The sequence below is a fragment of the Glycine soja genome, chromosome 4 (genome assembly GCF_004193775.1).
Source record: "Glycine soja cultivar W05 chromosome 4, ASM419377v2, whole genome shotgun sequence".
In the NCBI taxonomy this organism is placed as follows: domain Eukaryota; kingdom Viridiplantae; phylum Streptophyta; class Magnoliopsida; order Fabales; family Fabaceae; genus Glycine; species Glycine soja.
The window spans coordinates 33526448-33552425 of NC_041005.1; the positions used below are offsets into that span (position 1 = coordinate 33526448).

At 34.4% G+C, this 25978-nt stretch overlaps 1 protein-coding gene, 1 long non-coding RNA gene and 1 pseudogene across 8 annotated transcripts; 2 read left to right on the plus strand and 1 right to left on the minus strand.

Moving 5' to 3' along the window:
• Positions 1-11901: 11901 nt before the first annotated feature.
• On the plus strand, positions 11902-14148 carry LOC114409606. The gene has a single exon (XM_028373112.1). The coding sequence runs from the start codon at positions 12701-12703 to the stop codon at positions 13958-13960; it is 1260 nt and encodes a 419-aa protein (XP_028228913.1). The 5' UTR covers positions 11902-12700; the 3' UTR covers positions 13961-14148.
• A 1917-nt stretch (positions 14149-16065) lies between these two features.
• Positions 16066-17690, plus strand: LOC114409607 (annotated as a pseudogene).
• Positions 17691-18596: 906 nt separating this feature from the next.
• LOC114409608 lies at positions 18597-23630 on the minus strand. 7 transcript variants are annotated; one of them, XR_003666140.1, is made up of 7 exons: positions 23421-23630; positions 23140-23337; positions 22323-22382; positions 22018-22071; positions 20904-21013; positions 20255-20354; positions 18597-19053 (listed from the first exon to the last, which is right to left on the minus strand). It is a non-coding gene; the product is annotated as an uncharacterized LOC114409608 (long non-coding RNA). The 7 variants fall into 7 exon arrangements; XR_003666136.1 differs by having other exon boundaries at positions 18599-19053; positions 20866-21013; XR_003666138.1 differs by lacking the exon at positions 18597-19053 and adding an exon at positions 19255-19968.
• Between the last annotated feature and the right edge of the window lie 2348 nt (positions 23631-25978).

The following is a 25978-nucleotide window of genomic DNA, read 5'->3' on the forward strand; positions in this document are numbered from 1 at the left end:
GTTTATGCTTGTTAGTCCAAATGCAAGTCTCTATATGCCAAATTGAAGGAAATTTAAGATAGATTTTAGAAATAAAGTAATGACAAACATTCGGAGTCAAATACCCCTGTCAAAACATAAAGGGCTGAGGGGTGTTTCGGATTCTACAAGAAGGAGACATCATTTTGAAATTCCGATCACGCTAATGTGATTGGGGTTCAATGAAGGTCACGAAAATAACACTCATTTCATAAAAAGATAACTTTTACAATGTCTCTTTCTCTAGGGTTTTTCAAAGGAAGTGTAAAAACATCCAATGATGGTTCCCAAGTCAGAAAAGATGCAAAGATATGCTTAAACTAAAAAGGTACAGGCTTAGAATCACGGTTACCTCGAAGAAAACTGCAAGGTAGAATTGGAGGCTTCGTTCTCTACCGAATCCTCGAGATAAGTTTTGAAGATTCTGTTCCGATTAAAGTGTTCCTCTTAGTGTGGGGGTTCAACGGCAAACAACGGCGGCTCGCGGCGGCCACCAGTGGTCGTGGGTGGTGGAGAAGAAGCTTAGGGGCGTTGGTAAGGGCTTAGAGTAAGAGAATGAGGAAGAAGTGGCTGTTTTACACAGCTGCACGAAATAAAAAGCCTGCAACACTCAAATTTTTCTGCTTCGGTAAACAAATCGTATCTCACACGCCAGATATTATATCGCAAATCGCAACGGTCAAACTGTGGATATAGGTCTTAGGAACCTCCAAAGGAAAATTTAGGATGATCAAACGGGTAACGAATCAAGGAGGGTGATTTTACCGAAATAGGTTTAGGTAGCTTCTTTGAGAAGCTTCCTTGAGAGGCTTCTTTGAGAAGCTTCCTTGCAATTAAATATGGGTAAAATAATACGATAAATAAAATTAAACATCAATTTATAATTATTAATATTTCAGGGTGTTACATCTAGCTTGTGTGAGTCGGGCTTGGTGTGTGTCTCATGCTTTTCATGCTTTTTCTTGGCTTCATAGACTTCATTCCAAACTTTAGACATTTCTTCCAGTTGGATGTAACCCTTGGCTCGTTCACATAGTTCATCCATGCTACTTGGTGGTTTTTTGCATAGACTATCTATGAACTTGTCGGGGCATAAGGCGAGGAGCATGGAATGCAATGCTACCTTGGGGTTGAGATTTCGGATATGGACAACCGTTGTGCCCAAATGCTCGTCTAGATCTATTGTCCCATCATACTGCTCGATGTTGAGTGGTTTCCACCCAAAGGGTATGTTTACCTCCATAATGTTGTCGATAAAAGGATGCCAACGGACAGTCTATGATGCTAGATGGTGCATATGGGAGAGGCTCAGATCATCTACAGTGTTGCCTGTGCATCAGGGTGTGATTCCTCTTGGATGCATTCAGGCAAGGTCTAGGCGGATTGCTCATCATTGTGGGGCGTTTGACATAAGCCTCTACCTAATCATAGTCATTCTTTAGCTTTGTCAATGCTTCCTCATGGTGTCTCTCCATCTTCGCGATGTGGTTTTAGAGTTGTTGTAGAGTGTCTGTGTTTGTCATAACTGTCGGATGAGGATGGGAGTCTGTGAAGGGGGTCTCACGTTTGATGCTAGATCGAGTGCTAACCATGGATGAATGTAAGAGGATTGACTAGAGGCCACGGGGTATGTTTTACCGCGGCCCCACAATGGGTGTCGAATGTTCTTACCAAAATACAAAATAATGGCACATCAGGGTGGACGTGGTTGAGTGGGGTCCCGAACTTCACACATCAGCTTGGAGAGGTGTCTTTGATAGAAAGGGGGACCTGCAAAGCAAATGAATCTGACGCTCAAGTAAGAATATGTGTAAGGAGAGTAAAGCAAGTATATGTTGTAATGGAGCTCGTGTTCTGAGTGTGTGAACAAGTCATATAGAGTGATTTGATGGAACCTATATTTATATTAGTTGAGCAAGGGTGTTGATCCTTGTTTGTAGGGGTTGTTGTAGCCTTGTAGATAATTTCCAACTTATAGCTAATAGTCGGGAGCTTAGAGATAATGTTAGAGATAAACATTTGAATTATAGATAAAGGTAGAAGATAATCATACCTTGTAGATAATGTGTGGGCTTACAGATAAATTAATACCTGCCAACAAATGATATATTTGAATATATTCAAATATGAGTAGGTTAGAGATAACTTGGTGGTTGAGTAGCCCGACTGCTAAGGGTCAGACGTCTGTGCTCTTGTAACAGGGCTGATGTGGAGAGTGGACACATGTCTTCGGGTGCCACGTGGGATGCCATGTAGATTTTTTGGGCCCTGGACAATACACATGCCATCAAACATTCATTTATTTTATAAACCCTAAACAGGTTGTTTTTGAGTTTTATGTATAATATATATATATATATATATATATATATATATATATATATATATATATATATATATATATAGCATTGTAATTTAATAATATATGTTTATATTATATTTTTATTTTGAAAATGAAAATACTTATTTATATACTATGTCTTATAAAATATACTCATTTTCTGTATTTATATTTTTAATTTAAATTTTAGAATTTAATTTTCATATATTGTCGGTGTAATTTTTTATATTATTAATTAATTATAAATTATCATATATATGAATTTCATAAGAATTACTTAAAAACTTATTAATCTTATCATACATGAAAATTTAAAATTAAATTATATTTTTAAAAATATTTGCATTAATAGTATATTCTATTATATTATTATATTTTTACATTTTACATATACCTAAAGAAAAGTATTACATGAATACCTCATGTGTTATTGGATACCTAAAAAGAGAAAGAAAAGAAAGAAAAATATAGGTATTATAAAATTTATGATATGATAGGAAGAAAGAAACATAGAGAAATAAGAGATGTTGCACGAATGCTTAAAATAATAAAGTATGTGTGTATCATTACTTATACCTAAAATATTTCATATATGTTTTTTTTATAGATCATGTGTATGTTTGAATTAAAGTTTGCAAACTTAAGTTTAAGTTAAACTTAAACTGAATTGGCAAAAGCAACCCAGTTTCTCTTTTTGCAAAACTAAATTTTAAGACAAAATTTGTATTGCAAAAACACTTTTGGGGTACAAAATTTACTCTCCAAAAATATGGTCAACCCCCAAAAGTACTTTTTGAACTGAAAACCAAACATACACTATATGTTTGCTTTGATTTGTTCAGTATTTGCAATTAAAAAACACTTGTTCAAATAAAAAATATAAATACTCAATTTGATTTTTAAATTTATAAGGGGTTGACACTTAGATCCCTAAATGAAAATATAAATAAATTGTCCTTGAATTTTCAAAAATATGCAACAAATACGTTATAACGGCATTTTTCTCTGTTAACCCAAAGGATCAAACCTACGTGGCATGGTTGGATCTATCTGTCATAAAAAAATTTGTTATGTTTGGATGTGGAGGGACTAAAATTCCATATTAAAACTCCATTCTAGGGTGGGAAAACTTCGTAGAGCATCTTTAGTGGTTGTTCTTAAATTGGGTTCTTAAGGTTAAAAATTGTTCTTCTCAAGATCTCTCATTAAAGAGTCCTATGAGATCAACACAATGTAAGATCTGTGCTTCAGGAAGACCCCTCAAGAACTCGTTTGTTTTTTAAAAAAATAATGTTCAATGTTAATGGCTTTGAGAGGGAAAAAACGAACACGTAAAGGAAGAACACCAAATCAACATCAAACTCAATCCAATAAATTAGTTCATTGATGAAAAATAGTAAAAATAATTTAAAAAACGATTAGTGACTATCTGTTGTGGAATTCTTTGGAGAGCACGGATTTGGTTGCATGCCACCATGGACAAAGTCTGAAGTTCTTGGAAGAAGTAGATTTGTTGATAGTTGCCATGGATGAGGGCTCCGAGGTCTTCAATCAGATTTAAACTGGCTTGGGATGGAGGAAAATTAGAGGAAGGGGTATCGGGGAAGAAGGGGAATAGAGAAAAAGAAAAAGAGGAAGGGGGAAGAAGAAGGGTTGGGGTGGGAGAAGAAGAGAGGAACCAAGGGGTGAGAAGGAAGGATAGAGGTTTGTTAGGGAGCTAAGGGACATGAGGGGTGGGCGGGGGGAATGGGGGGAGGGATGCGGGGTGGGGGGTAGTGGGAAGATGAACAGTAACAGAGGGGTGGGGAAGAAGAGAAAAAGGGAACGGAGATAAATGGGGAAAAAAGAGAAAGAAAACAAAGTGATGCACTGTAAAATTTGAACATTGCTTGTCAATAACAAATAAAAAACATAGGTTGATCAGAGTATATTCAGAGGATGTTGCCTACAAAATTTTACCTGTTAACAAATAAAAGTTTGACCATTTGCTACCTAGTGTATTTGATCGGTAAACCAAGCATTTTTTTTTTACATATTATAATAATAAAATTTAAGCTACAAAATCCTATAAATTGGTAGTGTAACATCCCATTTTTTTTCATAAATAAATTTAAGAATTTTTTAGTAAAAATAATAAAAATAAATAAATAGAGTAAATAATAGGTCTTAAATGCCCCTAGCTATAAATAGCAACATGGTAGGTTTTTCAGACGGACTCCTCAGCCTCCTCAGCCTCCTCTGCCTCTCATTTTCGTTTTTCCCCTTTTTCCTCTCAAAACCCTTTCTTTTTCCCGCAGCCCACAAAACCTGTCTCAGAAAAACGATGATCTCGGACTCATTCACCGTTGGATCGTCGTGAAATTTGAGCACCACGTTCGCAACCAAATTTCGAACATTCTCACCGTTGGAAATTGAAAAATCATGTCTGACCTTAGAGGAAAACCCTTCGCATTGTAGCTTTTTATTTTCCCGCAGAAACCCAAAACTGTCTCGGTAAAACTACGATCCCGGTTTCGTTAACCATTGGATTTTCATGAAATTTGGATATGTTGCTCGAAATTCAATTTCGCACACTCTCACCGTTGGAATTTGCGAGATAATATTCGTGGTGGGAGAAAAAGGAATCGCATGAAGACAGTACAAGTGGAGGCTTCAATCTCTTCTTCGTCTCTCTCTGACGTTCGAGAATTCTATCGGAGCAGTCGGAGGAAAAACTTGAGGAATCTTAGGGAACCGTTAGAGATGATGCTATAGCGGCTGAAGACACGTGAGCCCGCTTAGAGGTAAGGGATGAGTTATTCACAATTGGGAATTAGTGAGAACATGTGTAGGGATCCTTAGAGATATCAATTGGAATGAGTTTTGGGGTGTTTTTGCAATTTTCATTTTATCCTTATAATTATTACAGTGAATTATATATGTTTGACAGACCAATTACTGTGGAATTGATATGCTATTGTGTTGAGCGTGAATCCTATAAATCGAGTACTTTTTCTAATTAATATGAATTGATGAAATAAAGGAGAAATTTAGAGAGAGATATTGATTTTGTATTTTCTCTTTTTCTTGTTGTTTAGGTTTTTATATATAATTTAAAAATTTAATATCATAATTAAAATTGATCAAAGTGTTCATATAATTATTTAGAATTTGTGCATTGAAAGCTTACTTTGTAATTTGTGATTCAATATGATGTATGCTAGCTTATATATATATAAAGGTTGTTATTTATATTAATAATTTATGTAAATAATATTGTAGAGTGTTATAGTATGATTCCAAAAATTATTAAGTGTTGGAGTATGAGAATATTATGGTTAAATTTGATGAACATGTGTATGTTGTACCTTATGAATATCATTAGGAATGTTATGAGATGGTTGATGTGATGTTATGAGATATTAAAGTTTGGACATGATATTCGATTGTAAATAAGTGAATGTGTTTAACACTTGATGTTACATTAATTATATCGTGAGCTACGAATTATACAATAACCCGACCAGTGTTTATGCGCAGTGTTAAAGAGAAAGTGTAGGTTCCTAGTTAGGAACCAGTGTTAAATTGTAGCGCAATTGTGTTAAACATGTTTGAAACATGAGTGTGAGGTCGTGGTATTGTATAGTTCATGAGCAGTGCTTATAAATGAAATATGTGATGAATTGTGGAATAATATGTTGCCTTGAGATTATAATATTGTTATTGAGATTGAGTAAAAGTGTAAAGTAGAACAGGTGTTGAATTGTGAGATACGTGAAAACATGTGATGGTGGATTGTGACATTATGAGATGTGAAATTGTGAATAAGTTTTGGTTGTGAATAAATGTGTGATTAATTCTTGATGTGACATTATTTGTGTTGTAAGCTGTGAATTGTACAATAACCCGACCAGTGTTTATGCGCAGTGTTAAAGAGAAAGTGTAGGTTCTTGTTTAGGAACCAGTGTTAAATTGTAGCGCAATATGTTGTACGTGTTTAAGACACCAGTGTGAGGTCGTGGGTATTGTATAATTCACTAGCAGTGTCTGTGTGCTAAAATGATTTTAGGGGTTGGACCTGAATCAGGAGGGAGAGGCCCTGACGGACTCTTCGGAGTGTAGGCCTTGGGGGTCACCGGGTTTGAGTGCTCCTTTAAGCCTATGCTGATCCCATATGGTTGGAGCATTCTCGCAAAACATCGTGACCCTGACTGGTCTCCCTATGATCTTACTTAGTGAGAGTGACCTGACAAACCCATTGTGTGGTGTGTCTTGTTATGTACTCCTAAGCGCCCCAGGGTGGTTTTTCACTGACATGGTACCACATTGCATATAGGCTTGAGTCTTAGCATAACTGTCTCATGCGCTTGCTAATTGTTTATTATGAAATTGAGGTGTTATTATGTCTTGATCAGAGCGTGTGATTCCTGTGTAATGTGATTGATGATTGAAAAGTGTGATTGATTGATGAAAAGTGAATTTTGAATGACAAAGTGGTGGAATTACGTGAATTACGTGTAAGTAAGTTTTATTTGGTTTATATGATATGTATATCTAGTTGTCTTGTTTCTCTATTAGTTAGGAATGTGATAACTCACTCCCGGTTTATTGTTTGTGTTTGGATCCTGTGATGATCTTGAACTCTGTGTTCGGGGGAGCAGATGACTAGGTGAACTGCTTTAAGGAATATTGTGCTGAAGGACGTCGAGACACAACGCTCTGATAGGATGTGACATTGGGATATAGGTTTTTATATTAATTGTATGAAGTCTCAGACGGCCTTGTTCGAGCCGATGACTTTATTATTTATTCGGACAAGTTTGAATATGATGTAGAAGAAAGGGATTGTGAACCTTTTATCCCTTTGAAAGGCTTGTATTTAAAAATGTTTTAAAAAAAATACTTTTAATTAATATTTGATTTTTTATTCCTTTGTTAGTATATATGTGAGGGGTAGAGGGTGTCACAGGTAGATTGGCCTTCACAAGGTTCATAGTTTTTTAGTTTCTTTGTCATTCTTCATTTCTTTATATCAAATATTCAATACTCATTTCTCAATCTTTTTTGCCAAATGGATCCAAATTAATTTAATTGGTAAGCATGTTACAGTCTGTTGCAAAATTATCAATTTCCTCCTACTAACGTAAATTTTCAAAATCCTCCTTTTATCCCCTCCCACCACCACCAAATAATTTTGTGCCAAATAATTATCAATACCCTTCTACCAAAAATTCACAAAGTTTGCAAACTTTTCCTTCAATTCCATTGCCACCAATTAACTCCATCGTGTTTCGTAAGCCTCCAACAAGTTATAGTGGTGCACAATTGTTGAATGATGAAGTTGATAAACAAATTCCATAATTTTCTACCCAAGTTGGGCTAGAAAATATTACACTTGAGGAGGGAGGAGAGAGTTATCCTAAGAAGAAAACATGAATCATATTTACAAATGCGGATGATACACATCTCATTGGTTCATGGCTCAACATGTCACACGATCCAATTGTGGGTGACGATCAAACCTCAGAAGGTTTTTGGAAAAGAGTCATGAAAAATTACAACAAATTTCGAGCCAATCTACGAGAAAGAGGGATTGATCAGTTGAAATCTTGATAGCGAAAAATAAATCATGGCTTGAAAAAGTCCAAAGGCCATTACAAGCAAGCTATTGAACTGAAGAAAAATAGTTGTTCGAAGAACGATGTCATGGCATGCTTGATGCATATGCAATTTGGAAGTAAGACTAAGGGGGTGTTTGGTTTGATTGTTTTCTGTTTTCATTTTCATTGAAAATAGAAAATGGTGATGAAAATGTGTTTGGTTGGATTTTTGAAAACATTTTCAGTGAAAATGAAAACAGAAAACAATCAGAAAATGAAAACAATAAAATTTCGTTTTCAGTGTTTTCAGTTGAAAACATAAACCTCATTTTGGATAAAATGAAAATGAGATGACAATGAATGTAATTTTAAGCAAATTTAAAAATACAAAAAAAACAAGTAGTCAATATATCATAAATTTTCAGTGTTTTTATTTCCTAAAAACAGAAAACAAGAAGTCAAACCAAACATATTTTCAGAATCCTAATATTTTGAAAATGAAAACAATTTTCAGAAAATGAAAACAGGAAATGAAAACAGAAAATGAAAATGCAAACCAAACACACCCTAACGTAGCAATTTTACTTTAGAGCATGCATTAGAACTGTTGAAAGATAAACCTAAATGGTTGTAACAATGCATAAAAAATTGTTCAAAAAGAACAAAGCTTTATGCTTCTAGGGCATACTCATCGTTGTTAAATCTAGAGACACCGATTGAAGTTTCAAAAACTGGCACACCATCACAAATCCCTCGCCCAATAGGACAAAAGGCGACCAAAAGGAAGAGCAAGGGGAAAGGAGCTACAACATCTTCTCAAATTGTGGACTTAACTGGCATGGAAAATGCAATCAAGGAAAAAGCTCTTGTCAACACAAAAATAGCATAGGCGAAGCATGGGAAAAACGTCAAGATGTGGTATAAAATTCTAATGAAAGACACATCAATCATGTCAGAAAGTCAACTTGAAGACCACCAGTTAATTTTTATTTATATTAAGCGCAAGTTAGGTAATAGTCGAATGTTGTAATGTTAATTAGATAATTAGTCATTATGTTTTAATGAAATTTTAATTAGTTGAATTTTGTAAGTTAGTTTTAATTACTCAGTGTGTTGTAAGTTTATCTTAATCAATATTATGTTGCAATGGTCTTTTAATTGAATGTTAAAATTAGTTTTAATCAGACTTTTATGTTGTAATTTTATTTTAATTAATGATTAATAATTATATATTAGTTGTTATAAAACTAACCATTAAAAAAATAGCCATTGTGAAGTTCACCATTAAAAAATTAGCCGTTAAAATAGTAGTCTTTGTGAAAGTAGTTTTTATGAAAGTAGTCGTCACAAAAATGCGATCGTAAAAATAATCGTTGTTAATGATGCTATTTAATTGGTCCATTTTGTTTTATTTGTACACATTTTTTTACAAATTCTACCATCTTCTTTCATTTACTCTTGCTTCGGTCATTGGTATAATAGATCTAAAGTTTGATTTCAATAGACTTTAAAAACAAATTATTGATAAAATATTTGAAGACAAAAAAAAATGGAGATGAGTTCTTAAAAATACTATTACATCTCTTACCATGCAAACAATTTTTAGCCTTAGATAATTAGGTTTTAAATTAAAAGGCTGATATATTTCTTAGTTTTTCTTTTTTTCTTTTCTCTTTTAATTTCATACTTTCCCTAGTTACCCCTTCTCTCTCACGGCCAATCTCCCAACGCCCACCCTTCTTTCCAACTCAAACCAATCATGAAATTCCTTCTCCTCCTCAATTCCATTCGCTCCGAAGGAGTCTGTGGTGTGATGTCACAGCAACCACCAGGTGGTCGTAGCATCCAAGAGAAAGATCGAGAGTTGCGACAAGAGGAGAGAGAAGAGTGGGGTTTGCTGCAACGGGCATCGGCGGAGTCGCGATTCACAGCGGCGAGGGTAACAGAAGGGGTTGCTACGACGCGATAGCGGAGGAGGAAGAGTAGCCACGTTCGGCGAGCTAATTTCCACCACCGCGTACGGTGTGGTCCAAGAGATCTGAGTCGCCATGAAGAAAACCCCCCAATCCAAAACCCTGTACTAGATCTAGGCTACAAGTTTAGATGTTGCATTTCATTGTTTTTTAAGGAAACAGGAAAGAATGTAAGAAATTGTGCCTGTATTTGATGAATTGAAATCAAATGTTCTTTGTTTGCATGTATATGTATGCAATTAATTTTACAGATTGTGTTTTGCTTTTGTTGTGTTGAAATCGGAAATAGATCAATGGTGCTTCAAAAAAATGAGAGATTGCCATGTGAAAATGATTAAGGAAGCAGGGTGGCGTTGGGAGTTTTCAGAATTCATAAGCAAAAGGCCCGACCATCTTTCAACTCACCAAAAGCAATAAATGAGAATTAATAAAAACAAAAAGTAGTTGCAACTTCTTTCCACAAACTCGTCATTGAAATTTGAAACCGAGCCGCCGTGCTTCCAACCACTGCATTTGCAAACCTACGTGCAAAAATGGGGTGGATCGCCAAGCTAATCGACGGCAGCAAGGCAACAGAGGCACTGGGCGAGGACGACGAGACGTTTGAACAGTGGAAGCTGGAGAAGATGAAGTGGGCTAGGGAGATGAAGATTAGGGATTATGACAAAGTAGTCCAACAATTTTTTTGCGATAAATCAATCAAAGTAACTATCCAAATGACATCACTTGTAATCAAGTCTCATGATACATAGTCAAGTCTGTTTATGTTAACGTTATAACAAATTTATTGTATTTTTTGAAAATATAAGAAATATTTTTATTTTTAAAGGAATTAAGTTTCAACAGCTTACAAATTCAATGATTAAATTAGATATTTACTCTTAAAAAACAAACTCAATTGTTGTCAAATACTTTTTACATCAATATATTTTAGTGACTAAAGTGAGCTCTAGTCGATTCAAATCTTTATGGTGCTGATATTACTCATTTGAACTTCCAATGGGGCCACAGGAATAGATCCTCATCCCAAAAGAAAAATTGTTGTCATGCAATTATAGTAATAAATAAATAAATAAGTAAAAAAGCATACTTAAATTAACCAACACCTTTTGCAATTTGTTTTTTCTCAAAATGGTACCTCTTTCCTCCACTTCCCACATGCAAGGCTCTGATGATTGTAATGCCAAAGGGGGTAACTTGTCAGCATGAGGCTACTTCCCTGATCATAGAAATGAAACAGTCTTTTACGTGGAAAAGACAAGATAGAGAGATTTGAACGAATACGGCACGCCAAAGCTCTCTCTCATCTCTTGCCCCAATGATGGATCAACCTAGTCTCTGAACTCAATGAAGTCATGGTTTAAATGGGTCACCATTCATTCACAATGACCTCAATGAAGTAATGTTTCTAACCATTTATTCACAATTAAGTTATCACTTAACTCATTAATGCCTTCAATAATGATGGATAATAATATTAGTTTATATTAAATTTATATGCAATATATGCAGTAGAATTCAATTAAAATCTATAAAAAAATTTAGCTCAATTAATTAAGTAAAATAAATGAATAATTATACATTTCTAACGTGTCTTTAATTTCTAAAATTATAAAAGAAAGAATTCAATTAAAATAATTTTTTTTATTATCATCTAATCAGATATTATTATTATTGTGATGTATTATGATAAATTTATTGATATTTATAATTATTATTTTAAAGTTATATCCACGATGTTTTCTGACTGATCAATGTATAAAACGATATGAAATTTTGATAATAAAATCTTATATGTCTAAGTAAAATATGACGTGTAATTGAATTTGACCAGAGGGTGATAGTATAGTTATTGAGAGAGAGAGACCCGCAAGGTAGATCTGTCGGTGGGACACGTGGTTATGATCCACGAGGAAAGGACACGTTTTGTGAGGGACTATGATTTGGGTAGAACAGAATAGAATAGAATTAGCACGAATGATGATGATGATGGTAGGGAGAAAAAAGAGAGTGGACAAATGAATATGCGTGCCACACTCATGTTACTATGAAGGTTCGTTGCTTTCTCAACCCACTAATCCAAGGGGACACATGCAAAGTGGGTATTGGGGGGTAGGATTTATTGTCAAACCTCAACGCCATTGGCACGCAAAAGTCAAGGGAAAAGAGAAAAAAAAACTCTTGGGAAAAAAAATGTTGTTGACAGTTCATATGAAAGATTGATGGGTTCTCAAAACCAGATGATTCGAATGCACTTTCTTATTCAAAAAAAAAAAAAATAGGAATGGAGATATAGTGTTTGATGTGCACACTCACACACATATTTTATCAGCATATGCAGTGCATGTTTAGTGTAGCAAAGTGATGAAAATTGAAAAGAGTTTGTTCACTTGGTCACTCAATTTTGCTGTTTCAGTATCTTCCCTACATAATAATGCCTGCAGGAGCTAGTGCTTTATTATTTCTTTTCTTTTCTTGCATCACTCCTTTTTTTTTTTTTTCTCTCTTTCTATTCCTTCCTATCACTGTTTTTTCCTGCAAAGAAAACGTAAAGGAAACGCCTTTGTGCTTCCTCTCTCTCTTTATTCATTCATTCATTCACATTCAAAATTCTCTACTTTTTACTCATAGCTTCATAGAGGAAGCTGCTTCTACAAGCCAAGTATTATTTGGTGTCCCTTTTTTTCTTTCTCTTTCTCTCATAGAGCTAAACTAAACTAAACCAAACCAAAAACCCCTTCCCATATTTTTTCACTTTACTTTTGAAGCTCCTCCATCTGAAGAAAGCCATGAGGGAGAGGAACAAAGGTGTGGAAGATCAGTCTTACACCAATGACATGGATTGCTACTACTACTCCACCTCTGAATTCACACCATGTAAGAAACACCCTTCTTCTTCTTCTTCTTCTGTTGGTATATGTGCTTATTGTCTCAAGGACCGTTTGGTCAAGCTTGTGTGTTCTGATTGTGGGGAGCAAAGGCTTTCTTCATGTCCTTGCTCTGATGAGATGGCCTCTTCGCACCGCAACTCATGCACTGTTGAGGTGGGGAGTGTTGGGAGGGTCTCATTCCTCATTGAGAATGAGAATAACAATGAGAGTACCCCAGTGGTTCTTCAGCGTTTGAATCACAATAACAAGGCCAAGGAGGATAATAATAATGACGAGGATGAGGTTGTGGTGCTGAGGAGGAGCAGCAGCAGCTGTGTTGAGATCAAGAGGCATCATCATGGTGGTGGTGGGTTTTGGAGAATTGGGAAGCTTTTTCGGAAGAAAAAGGATCAGAAGGGTTGTCGCAGAAGTGTTGTTGGGTTTGACGAGAGGAATAGTGAGATGTGGGTGGTGGATCATCAAGGGGGGGTGTCTAGGTCAAGGTCACTATGCAGCTTCAGGGGTGGAGGGCTATTTGGATCTGAGGATGGTGGTGATTCAGTGTTGTCAGGTGCTAGAAGCTCAATTTCTGCAGCTAGGAGTTCTGGTGTTAATATGTTGGAATCTGGAAGAAGAAGTGGATACAGTGAAGCTGAGCCAAGAAGGAGTGGTTTTGATGGAGTAGAGAGGAGGGATTTCTTGTTTGATAGTTATGAAAGTGGAAATGATCTCAAAGGTGGTGTGAAAAAGGGTGGACTAATGGATGGTGGTGGAGATGGTGGTGGATTCTACGGTGGGGTAAATAGGCGTGTGTTTTCACTCAGAGAGAGTGATTTCAAAGGCATGGATGAGTCAAGCTTTATTGACTTGAAGCTTGATTACTCATCAGAATCAAAGCACGAGTTTTCTGCTGCAAAGATGAGCAACAATATGGGGGGTGATACTTTCTCTTCTTTCAGAAATGGGAATTTCATGCCACATGATGTTGGTGGAGGTTCTTATGGAGGGTTGGTAGGGGATGGAGTTTTAACCAATGGAGGGTCATGTAGACTCACTGTGAATGACAGAGGAATCAAGAGGGGAAGGAAAAGCATGAAGGGTTGGAGGTGGATTTTCAGATACCATTCAAATTGGGGAAGCTCAAGGAAAAGAGATGAAGACTTTATGTTCAAAGCATGATATAGTAGTAATAGTAGCATCATCAAATCAAATACATCTGAAAAAAAAAAAAAATCTTCTTAGGTAGCTTCATTAGGGTAGAGTTTTAGTCTGTGGTTTAAATTGTCTCTAGTTTGGTCATTAGCCATTATCTTTCATCTGTACTAATGTTTTTTCAGTAAATGAGGAAACTTCATACTTCTTGGAAAGTGCATGCCTTCTCAAAATGCTTTCTATCATCATCAAACGTTAGGGAAGAAGAGGAAAGTGCCTCTTAAATCATAATAATGGACCTTAATAGCAAAAGAATGAGCCAAAAAAACCAATCCGGGGTGTCATAAATTTTCCAGTGTGGAAAAGTATATGTAATAAGGTAATAGCTAGACACATGATTGCTAGCTCTATAACAAAAGTGGTTACCAAATTTTACCCTTGACCCGTTGCTATCACCTATCAATATGATATAGATTTCGATTGCATTTATTATTTATTTAATTTAACCCGTCACAAACAAGTGAGACCCATTACTGTGGCAACGACTTAGCTTTAAACTTTGGTATTAGCATTATTGAAAGAAAGAAAGGGCCAGGAAACTGAGATGTGGGGGATTCTCTGTTTTTTACTTTATCCTTGTTGCAACTTTACTATTCCTATTTGTACAAACGGAACTATTGTAAGGACACATCTTGTGAAGGTAATAGCTAATTTTGTTCACTTATGAGATCAGCTTGGTTACGTAATATGCACAAATTTAAAAACATATATGTATGTTTTTGTATGATTCCCAGCACTTTATTGTCCACAACTTTTATTATTTTCAACTCAATGTGCTTGTGTGAAAATTTAACAAAAATAAATTCAATTAAAAGCAACTAACTACCTTCCGTATATTTTAAATTTTAGTGGAATTGATCCAAAAACTACACTAAAAGAATTTATTTGAAAAATTAATGTAAAAAATCATTTTGTGTTTAGAATGATATTCATACCATTAGTTAAAATTTATAATTGTGATTTCTCATAGATTTTAGTTAACAAGATAGAAATAGAATGTATTTTTTAAAAGTAAAAGTACCAGGGAATGTGTTCTTAGCATTTGTTTCCTAAAAATAATTTAGAAAAAAATAATTTTATCTGGATAACAAAATAATTATTTGTGAAGTATAAATGTATTTATTAAAAAAATTTGCGGATCGTTTTACACCAAATTAATTTTACTCACTATGAAAGTAAAAAAGAAAATTCACTTTTCTCACAATCAATTTAACTAACGTATTATTGATATTTTTATAGGGAAAAAACTAAATTTACCAAACGACTCGTGTTACTCTGTAATCGCATTCCATCCTTAGTCGGATATGTTAATAACGTTGTTATTTTGGTATCTAAATATGCACAAATTTTATAGAATAACCCAAGATTATTTACAATGATAAATTTCAATAAACTGTTTGTTTTCACGAATCACGATCAATAATTTGCCCCTAGTTGTCCAACTGGCATCACGCGAGCAAGAGAATTTTAAGTGGTATAAGTATTCCATACCAAAAACGATAAACCAAACCAAAGTCTTTTTCTATATACAACCATCAACCATAGTTCTAAACGGAACATACTATGGTCTAATTATTAACCATTGAAAAAGTTGACTAACATTTGAAACATAACCATGTCAAGAATTAAATAAATTAATAAATAACTTAATCCACCTCCAAAACATACCTAACATTAACAATTTTCTTTTTCTTTAAATGCCCTCTTCAATCTCAGCAGTCTACTCAGATCCCCAAATCTACCCTTTTAGGCTGAAACTGTCCAAATAGACAAAGCCAACCAGGCTGCCAAAGTGGACCCTTTGAAGCACACAAACCCGCTAGCCAAAAGGGCTTTTTCTTTTTCATGTGGAGCCCACATGTTGAAAATCCCCACGTACGACTGCTATTCTGGCTTTCTGGAAAATTTTATTTTTCCTCAATAACCATGGTCAGTTGGGACAATTTTATACACGTTTAGTAAAATTGCTCACAGTTGACCATATCAAAATCAAATTTCACCTCACATAGTCATATATATATATATATATATATATATATATAAGTACATGACTGCATGTACATCCACCAAGATCCATATTAAGCAAGTATTTCTTAGATTCAGAACAAGAATATTGGTGAGTGAAGAAGAATTGAGAAGAAGAAAATTAAGCAAAAATATTGTCATAGAATGTATGTGACTAGGCCTTTGTCTCTGTATAAGAAGTCTGCAAATGGTCTCCCATTGCCTCCACCTGAGGGTCCCAATTCTGGTATTTTGGTGATCCAAGATCAAGATTTGGAGCCAACCTCATGTTTTGGGTTGGGAGAAGAATACCATGAGGTGAAGGAGTTGCCTTTCCCTCAAAATCTAAACCTTGAGTTGTTCTATAGATCAGGCATTTCACTGAACAGAACCACTCATCACCACCATGTTGCCTTCATTCCTGTTCTTAACCAGCCCTTGCCTTCCAACAAATACTATGTGATAAATCTCAGTGGGAAAAAAAGAGGGTAAGCCTTAATTTCATTAAACAAATTAGATTTTCTTTACTTTGTTGTGTAGAGATCATTTGTTCTGCATTGACTCACAATAATGATTAATCTTTTTGACAAGTTTAAGGATTATAGTGATGTAGTTTGCATTTGGTTTTGCAGGGAGGCATACATTAACTCAAAGGAGGAAGATTTGGACGAATTCTTTTTCTACAATGCTGTATCTGAGTGAAGCCCTCCAAGGTGGATACCCTCCAAGGTTTGAGTAGAAGGTGGAAAGTGAGTGCTTCAACTTCAAGTGATTATAGCCTACGACAAGCATCGGGTGTGAGTGAAGCCCTCCGTGCCATCAAGCCAGAGTTCAAATTCTCCTTAGCAAAGAAGAGTTCAGAAAGTGTAGTTGTAGGAAAATGGTATTGCCCCTTTATGTTTATCAAGGAGGGAACTCACAAAACATGGAAGGAAGAAATGAGAAAGTCAATGTTTTATGAGATGACATTGGAGCAGAAATGGGAGCAAATCTTTTCATCTGAGAATGAGTATGGAATGCAAAACACTGTGAATGTGGATGCTGTGGTTCAAAAGGAAGTGGTTATAATTGCTGGCTGGGAAGCTGTGATTAATGAGATGAATATGTGGTTCAAAAGGAAGTGGTTATAATTGCTGGCTGGGAAGCTGTGATTAATGAGATGAATATATCTGAAGATTTTCTGTGGTTTAATAGTTTCAACAATGTTGGAGAAAAGAGTAGTGTGGGATTGAGCACTGCAGTAGTTGAAAGGATGAAGTGGGAGCAAGAGAGAGTAGGGTGGAATGGAGAAGAGAAGCAAATCAGAGTTAAGAAAGTGGAAGAATTTAAATGCACAAATGGGTGGAAGAAATTTGGATGCCGTGTGTTTGTTGAGACTTTTGTACTAAAAACATTGGAGGGAAGCATAGTATTAACCTATGCTTTCAGGCATCATGATCAACTTTGGAGTAAATGGGAATGAAGATTTCAGGAATTGGTTTTAAACCAAGCAAAATTAGTCCAAATTTGTTTACAAGTGTATGTATCCCGTAGGTCTTCGTGAAAGAAAAGAATGGCTTGTCTTGTAGTGTACTTCCAATTTTGTAAGATTTTGTTGACTAAGTTTGTTCATTCATAAAGATTACAAGGATAACTTAAAAAAAAAACAAAAAGATTACAATGATAAATTATCGAGATCATTCTTTATGTTCTGTTTGCATCAAGAGACCCATGGTTGACGGTTGGATATGTTGGAACAAGTATTGAATCATGTGCCTCAAGTAAAGCGATACCTGTATTGGGCCTAAATCTCAAATGTATGGGATTTTCTTTCAGCACTCAGCATATTTCTTGGTACACCTAGCCAGTGAAAGGGAAAAATCAAAAATACCCTTACATAAGGTCCATATGGATTGCCAATTATTAGTACAATGTTTTAATCAACTTAGTTAATAGGTCAATTATATTAAAAAAAATAATTAATGTCACTATATATAATACCAAAATTTTTAATATATTACATAATAAATTTTGTAACAAATTATTTCGTAAGACCTATCCGAATTGTCAATCTGTATAAACTATATATAAGGATAATGTTGGAATTAATAAAAAATTAAATGGGTATATATGAGATTTGAATGATGTAGGAAGAAAAACTTCAAATGTATTGAATCATAGGCTTGGAATCTCTTTATTAAAGGCTTAATGCTTAATAAATATTTGATTTATGTGTTTTTTTGGTGATATATTTTTACTTTGTCTTCAGTCTTTGATAAAATAATTTTATTTTTGGTTCTTGACTCTTTTTTTAATCCATGATAGATTAGTGAATTTTATTTTCAATGAAAAAACACAATTTATTAATTTATCAGAGACTAAAACAAAATATTAATGGTAAAAACTAAAATTGTTATTTTATTAGAGACTCAATGTAAAATAAAAAAATATTAAAAACAAACACAAAAATTAAATATTTATTAGAAATAAAATATATTTTAAAAAAATAAAGTAAAACAAAACCCATAAGCTAAGTGATGCAACGTAAGTTTCCCGTTGATGTTGACTCGGGTATGTTTCATACTAGATAGCTAGCATATTTGAATTGAAACAAAGAAGTAAAGAAATTGAAATATGATGTCAACATGAGAAGTCTATGGTTCGCTAAAAAATGGACAAATTATCACATACTTGTCTTATGTTTGATTTTAGAAATACTTATAAGGCAATACAAAAACACGGATGAACTACGGCACAAAATTTATGATTTTTATTTCTCACAAAACCATCAGACAACCTTTTTTTCTCACTGTAACTTTTTATGTAGTCTAATTTATTCCACTTTTGCAAATACTTTCTACAGTCACCATTTGATGACATCCTTGATGTGAAAAAATGTAAAAGCTAGGATCAATATCATTCATTTTGCTGTGAAAAATCACGTCCTTGATATGTCTCCAAACACTGCACACTGCCAGTTCAACGCTTTTGAAGAACTAAACTGAAACAGTACATTATATGAAAAGGAATTCTACACTTCTTTAAGTTCAATATCTTCTGTCTTTGGACCTTGGCCCCTACAAGATCAGAAGTTAGTTGTTTGTTAAGCCTCATATAGAGCCTTTGTTAAAAAAAAAATAAAAATAGAAGAAAACATAAAAGGGGGTATTTGACTCAATGACTCAAATCAAAACATGCTATCAAACACGACCAACAACTTATATAAGGGATGCTGTCAAACACGACCAACAGCGTATAAAAAACGGTGGAGCAAAAAATTGCTTCAAATTCGAACTCAGATTTCTGAACACTTAGAACTTGTTACAGCAAGGCTTTGGATAGAGAAACTAACAAGCCCTTGATAAGGTGAAATAAACAACAAATTATGGCTAACTAAAACTATACATAATTAGCTAACAGCTGCAAGTTGCTTTTTCTGAGCACAAACAACCTTTAACCAAACTTACAAGCAGTCATAAAATCTGCAAAGATATTTTATGACAACAGAAAAATCTCAAACTGTTAACACTCCCCCTTGAGATTTTTCTTCGACACTCCAAACTGATCTTAACCTTTCTCACATCTGTGGAGGATCACCTTCAAGTAGACAAACATTTGCATCTTCTTGTTTAACAAAAATTATATTATTTAAAACAAAAATGCTTGCAACCTCCTTAATCCCTTTTTTTGTCAAGAAGAAACTTTGGGCGCTAAGCAAGCCATGATAGTTACAACCACTACCACAAATAAGGCTTTCTGCACCGGGTATTCGAGTTACGACGTAAAAAGGAAAAATATTTTCTACTACGGTTGCGAACGACCGTCTTAGAATGTTGAACATTCTACATCGATTATAGGATAGTCGATGTAGAATTAGCATTTTACATCGGTCCTTTTAGAACCGATGTAGAATGCATTTTTATTTTTATTTTTTAGTTCTCCAGCATTTTGAAAGTTCACCTTCCACAAGCTTGGCCTCACCATCAGCAGTACTGCAGGCACAAGGTCATATCCTCCAGATCAAGAAACTTAAATGCATAGTTTAAGTTACCAATATTTTCCACATATAGTTTAAGTTATTATAGATTACAAAAGATCTATGTATGATACGCTGAAATAATTTATAAATATTTTGAAATTAACACGTTATGTCAAAAGCATGCATAACTTATAAGCACAAGGTTTAATAAATTTACAGTAGGTACAATCGAGTTCTAGATTTCATTCCATAAGGGAAATCAACTAATGAACTAAGAATGCAATTAATTTGGGACGAACCTTAATTTTTGAAATAGTGGTCCAATGTCTTTGAAGAAGTTCCTCCAATTTCTGCAATTCTTTTATTGTCAATCCTTGGAACTCTTCCCCATTCAACTGACTGCATTAAAGATGCATTTATGGAAACCATGTCTTAAATTTATTTTTTTAGCAGTAACTAACAGAATATATATATATATATATATATATATATATATATATATATATTGTCCATTCTTTTATTCTTTTATTGTCAATTCTTTTTTATCAGTAACCCTTATTCAAAACAAATCTATATATATTGTCCAAAGCCCCCAAAACTCCCCTATCATCCCAAGGTTACCTCATAGTTATATTCTGAAATAATATAAATATAGATATAGATTAACCGGGGAATTGAAATACCACGATGTACCCAACAAGGACTAACATACAAAGCCTACACCAAATAAATCTATATGACATCCCAAAAAAAAAATAAAAAACACAAGTGCCTCCAGCAATTAACATTCAGGGCCCACTATTTTTTAAGATGTCTCTCAATGATGTATATTTTTATGGCGCATGCATTTTATTCAGGGCCCACTATTTTTATGATCTAATAGCTACATCATTATATGATATGAGCTAACCTCAAATCCATCACTATATATAACGAAGTCACACCAACCATTTCTGAAAAAATTTCATTCCAAAAGGCGATCATATACAGACCAAGTACAACATTTCAAATAACCTTCTAAAGCTTTTCTTCCCACCCACACCTCCTTTAACAAAGGCCTGAAATTTCAGATAATGCTCAAATAAGTTATGAGGAATCAAAAGAACAATACCGATCCAATTGTTTATAATATAATAAGCCAACTTAGTCCAAAATATATGGCGTGCCAATAACAATTAGAAGAAACTTAACTATCAGTATTAGATATAGGAATGAAAATACATCCAAACACACGCACGAATGAAAACTATAAATCTGAACTGGATAAGTATAACAAAACAATGATAATAAAAAAGAAAAGTTAATTGATGGTCACATAATTGCTTAAAAAATTATGTATTTTTTTTAATTTTCTCATTGAAATATTACATAATGGTTTATATTTTTAGTTCTCATTTATCACAATAAAAAAAGTTCTTATTTGATATGTACATATAGAGAGGCTCCGGTAAAAATACTTAATTATTATTATAAATAAAAACTATAAATATAGACTATTAAATCACATTTTAATGGTGAATATATTGAAAGAAAAATATACACAGTAGTCATCTGATCACCAACTTATAATATTAATCATTCATATATAAAAGTATGAAAAGCACAACGTAGCCACAAGCATGAAAAGCACAAACAATACAATAATCACATCAACACCTTGCACATAATAATAGCTCTATAAACATAAATTATAGAGGACACAAGTCTCATCAATTAAATGCTCCAAAACTATAATTCCTATATAGCTTGTGAACCAAAGTAATGCTGGAAACATATGTCATTGTCATTTCCTCATTATGATTTTTTACTCTAATAAAGCTATGTGAATTAATGGCAGATCACAGGAATCTCCTTGGACTGAAAAAGATTTTCTAGTTTTTAGACAGGATTAGGCACACATTTAAGATAACTTTAAATATCACTATCCCATCAAACACCTTCTGAGATAGGTAAACTGCACTAAATCCAAGAATAAGCTGGAAGAAAGCACACAAATATGGATACACTATAGAAGTAGAATGTTCAGCAAGGATAAATAGATAACAAGATTAAAGATCATCACCTTCCTCTTCTGAGCACGAGATTCATTGATGGCCCTCAAACGTTTTCTAGTAGCCTGGAAATTAGATGAAAAAACTACAACTTATATATCCACATAGGCTTCCAACGAATACCCAAAAAAAATGTGCAGTAAATTCAGAGCTCAGACATATAAACAAAAATAAAAAGGACATAAATATCTTCAAAGAGACAAGAGAGTCACCTCTTTGAAAATATTCCCCCCAATAGAGCTTGGTACTAGTAAGTTAATCATGAAGTAAAAGTAGGCAATAATTTTTAAAAAATGCTATTATGAACAGGAACTACCTACAGTTCAAGGGTTCTTTATCACACTTCAACTTGTATGGGTTTAATGGTAGTTGTAGCCTGCAAACACAAAACCATTGTATTTAGCTTGATTAACAACATCAGATTTAGCATAGTAAGAAAATAAGATGCCACTTTATTATTGAATATGAATTTTTCTATACAATACAGGTACTAAAAATATTAATTTCTTTTTAATTATTCATGATTAATTTGTGGGGGGGGGGAGGGGGATAGCCCTTTCTTTCTTCTTGTCTACTTGCTAGCCGTTTATCCAAACCTAAGGTTTCACCCTCTTACTCTAAGAACAACAAATCCCTTCTCAAATAATAATAACAGTAGTTGTAAACTGAAATTCAGAGGAAAATGGGGTCTCTTCCTCTCACCAGTAGTAAACCCTTCTTCACCCAGCTTCACTGGTTTTCATCAAACAGAACAAGAACCCTTTCTCTGAATCACGAAATGAAGGAGAAAAAGAACCACCTAAACTCGACAGCTACGACCTCATGGAACTCAAGTTCGGTCGATTACTCGGAGAGGACCCTAAGCTCACCCTTGCCAAGGTATATGAAAATGTTTGTATAATAATTACTTTGTTTAAATGTAAAATACATTCCATCAGTAATCTTGGGTGGAAAGTTATATAACAGGTTTGGCATAAAAATTACTACTTTGCAAGGAAAAATGGATAAAAAGTGGCTGTTCTAAACCGGGTATGTGCCCATATGGCTCAAACAACAGAAAAACAATTGGCAAGGAATAATACTAGAGTGTTTGTATTACTGTGTGATGAGAGAGAGAGAGAGAGAGAAAAAACCAGTTGAGAGCGTGGCGATGATAGAGCAAGACGCGCGTGAGTGAGGATGCAAGAATTGAAGGAAAAGGGGTGGAATTCAGGGTGGAGAGAAGCCAAAAGAGCAGTCCGGTGGGTTTTTTTAATACATCGTGCCTCCTCTCTGCTCTTCGTTTCTCTTCCTCTTCTTGCTCCCACCCATCTCTCTAAATTAATCAAACCCTTTCAAAGATACCAAAGTTCAAACACTAAGACCCCATAACTCCACTTTCATGTACAAATACGCTAATGAACAACACACCTACCTTCCACAGCAGGGCACAGCGGGGCGCGCACGACACTACAATTGACGTCAACACCAAACAGCCAACCACGACACAGCTGACAACCACAGCGGGGCAGCCTACGGCAAGGCGGTACTGCGACAACGTTGATATGGCACGGGGGATGTTCGCTTCAAGGTCCTTCGAGGTTTTGAGCTTCGCAGCGTCGTGCAGAATGTGTGCAAAACCTAATCAAAAAGGCTTTTTTTATTTTTTAAAAAATGATCGAAGGTGGTTTTCTATTCACACCCGTCGTAGAAATAAGTTGTCAAATTACCAAAATGCCATCACATAATGCCTACAAAGACGGGTCTGAAAGACCGTCGTAGTTATCTTACCGTTATTTACAAAAATGCCACTGAGGGACATTCTAAGATGGTTCCTGAGAATCGCATTAGAATATGCATCGTAAAAAAAGCTTTTTTTAGTAGTGAACAAAATTATATTCCTCTATAAAATTTGACTTCAGAAGGTGCATGAAAAATCCCAAAAAAATCTTTCCAATCAAGAGATTTACCTCTTGCATTTGTCGAAGCAATGGTAGCTTCCATAACCCATAAAAAAGGATTCATCATAAAATGTTTTCATAAACGACCAAAAAAATATAAACGTATCCTGATTTTTCACTCCCTCACTAGCTTTGGCTTTCACTACTCTTTCACAAACCCTTAAAGATTAATAAGCTCTGATATCATTTTGAAAAAAACATTAAACAAAACATAAAATGGAGTTTAAGATCAAATCATAAAATGCTATCAAACACCTGCAATAACTTATATAAGGGATGTTTGTTACGAACGCTACTCTATTGCTATACTACTGCTAAGAAGGAAAACTAATTGAGATAAGTGTTCTGATATCCTCCATTAATTCTACTTCTTCACATATTTATCATACTTTCCTTCTAACATAATATAATTTGTTATAACAGAATTTGCTAACATCCTACTCCGCTAATTTGTGGAATTGCTATAACTTCCTAAGGTACTGGATGCTGCAACCAACTAGTGCTTTATGCTTTGGCACTTCAGGTTTACTCCTTGAAGGTAATTGGGCTTCTTTGTTATTCTCCTTGGCCTGTTAATATGAGTGCTAGCTGGTATGAGGCCTGTTATTGCTATCAGTATTGCTATCAATGTTGTTAAACATGATCAACAACCTACAAAAAAAGGATGGAGTACAAATAGAGGAAGTAACAAGTTCTTGATTGGGTGAAATAAACATCAAATTATGAATAATTTAAACTAGGCATCATTAGCTAACAATTGCTAGTTTCTTTTTCTGAGCAAAAGCAACCTTTAACCAAACTTACAAGTAACCACAAAATCTGAAAAGATATTTTATGACAATAATAAATATAGGTTTGTGTTTTGAATAAGATTAGAGTAATAAATAGTTATATTAGGATTATGAAATTTGAAGAAGCAAGCTTCATGATGATGAATCAAGTTGATTCAAGTAGTTTTGATGATGACAAAAATGATGACAAAAAGCCCAAGAGAATGATTTCAAGATTGAGTCAACAAGTTCAAGATCAAGTTTAATTTTAAGTTTCATGAGAAGAAATAAAGAAGATTCAAGAATCAAGAGAAGTTTGATTTCAAGATTCAAGAGAAGAAATCAAGAAGGCTTCACAAGGGAAATATTGAAAAGATTTTTCAAAAAAACAAACATAGCACAATTTTGTTTTTCAAAAGAGTTTTTCTCAAAATTTTCTAAGTTATCAGAGTTTTTACTCTTTGGTAATCGATTACCAGTTTTCTGTAATCGATTACCAGTGACAAAGTTTGATTTCAAAAGCTTTTAACTGAATTTGAAACGTTCCAATTGTTTTTCAAATGGTGTAATCGATTACAATATATTGGTAATCGATTACCAGTGTATTTGAACGTTGAAATTCAAATTCAATTGTGAAGAGTCACATCTTTTCATAAAATGCTTTGTGTAATCGATTACATGGTTTTGGTAATCGATTACCAGTGACAAGTTTTGAATAAAAATCAAGAGATGTAATTCTTCTAATGGTTGTTAGGTTTTTCTCAAGGTTATAACTCTTCCAATGGTTTTCTTAACCAGACATGAAGAGTCTATAAAAGCAAGACCTTGACTTGCATTTCAATAACACTTACAACTTTTTTCATATATTCTTTTACAACCTTTGAATCTCTTTGAACATCTTTTTGAACTTCTTCCTTTGCCAAAAGCTTTCTGAGTTTTCTGATTTCCAAACTTTGCTCTTTCACAGAAAACAAAAGTGTGCTATTCATCTTTTTCATTCTCTTCTCCCTTTGCCAAAAAGAATTCGCCAAGGACTAACCGCCTGAATTCTTTTTGGGTCTCTCTTCTCCCTTTTCCAAAAAAAGGAAGGACTAACTGCCTGAATTCTTTTGTGTCTCCCTTCTCCCTTTTCAAAGTGTCGCAACGAGCCCTTTTGCGGGCGAGCGAGGGCGAGGCTCACGGGTGCGCTTTCCAAAGGAGGAAAGATGCGCGGAGTCGCCACCAACGTTTATTTGTGGAAAACGTCGGAAAAACCGAAGGAA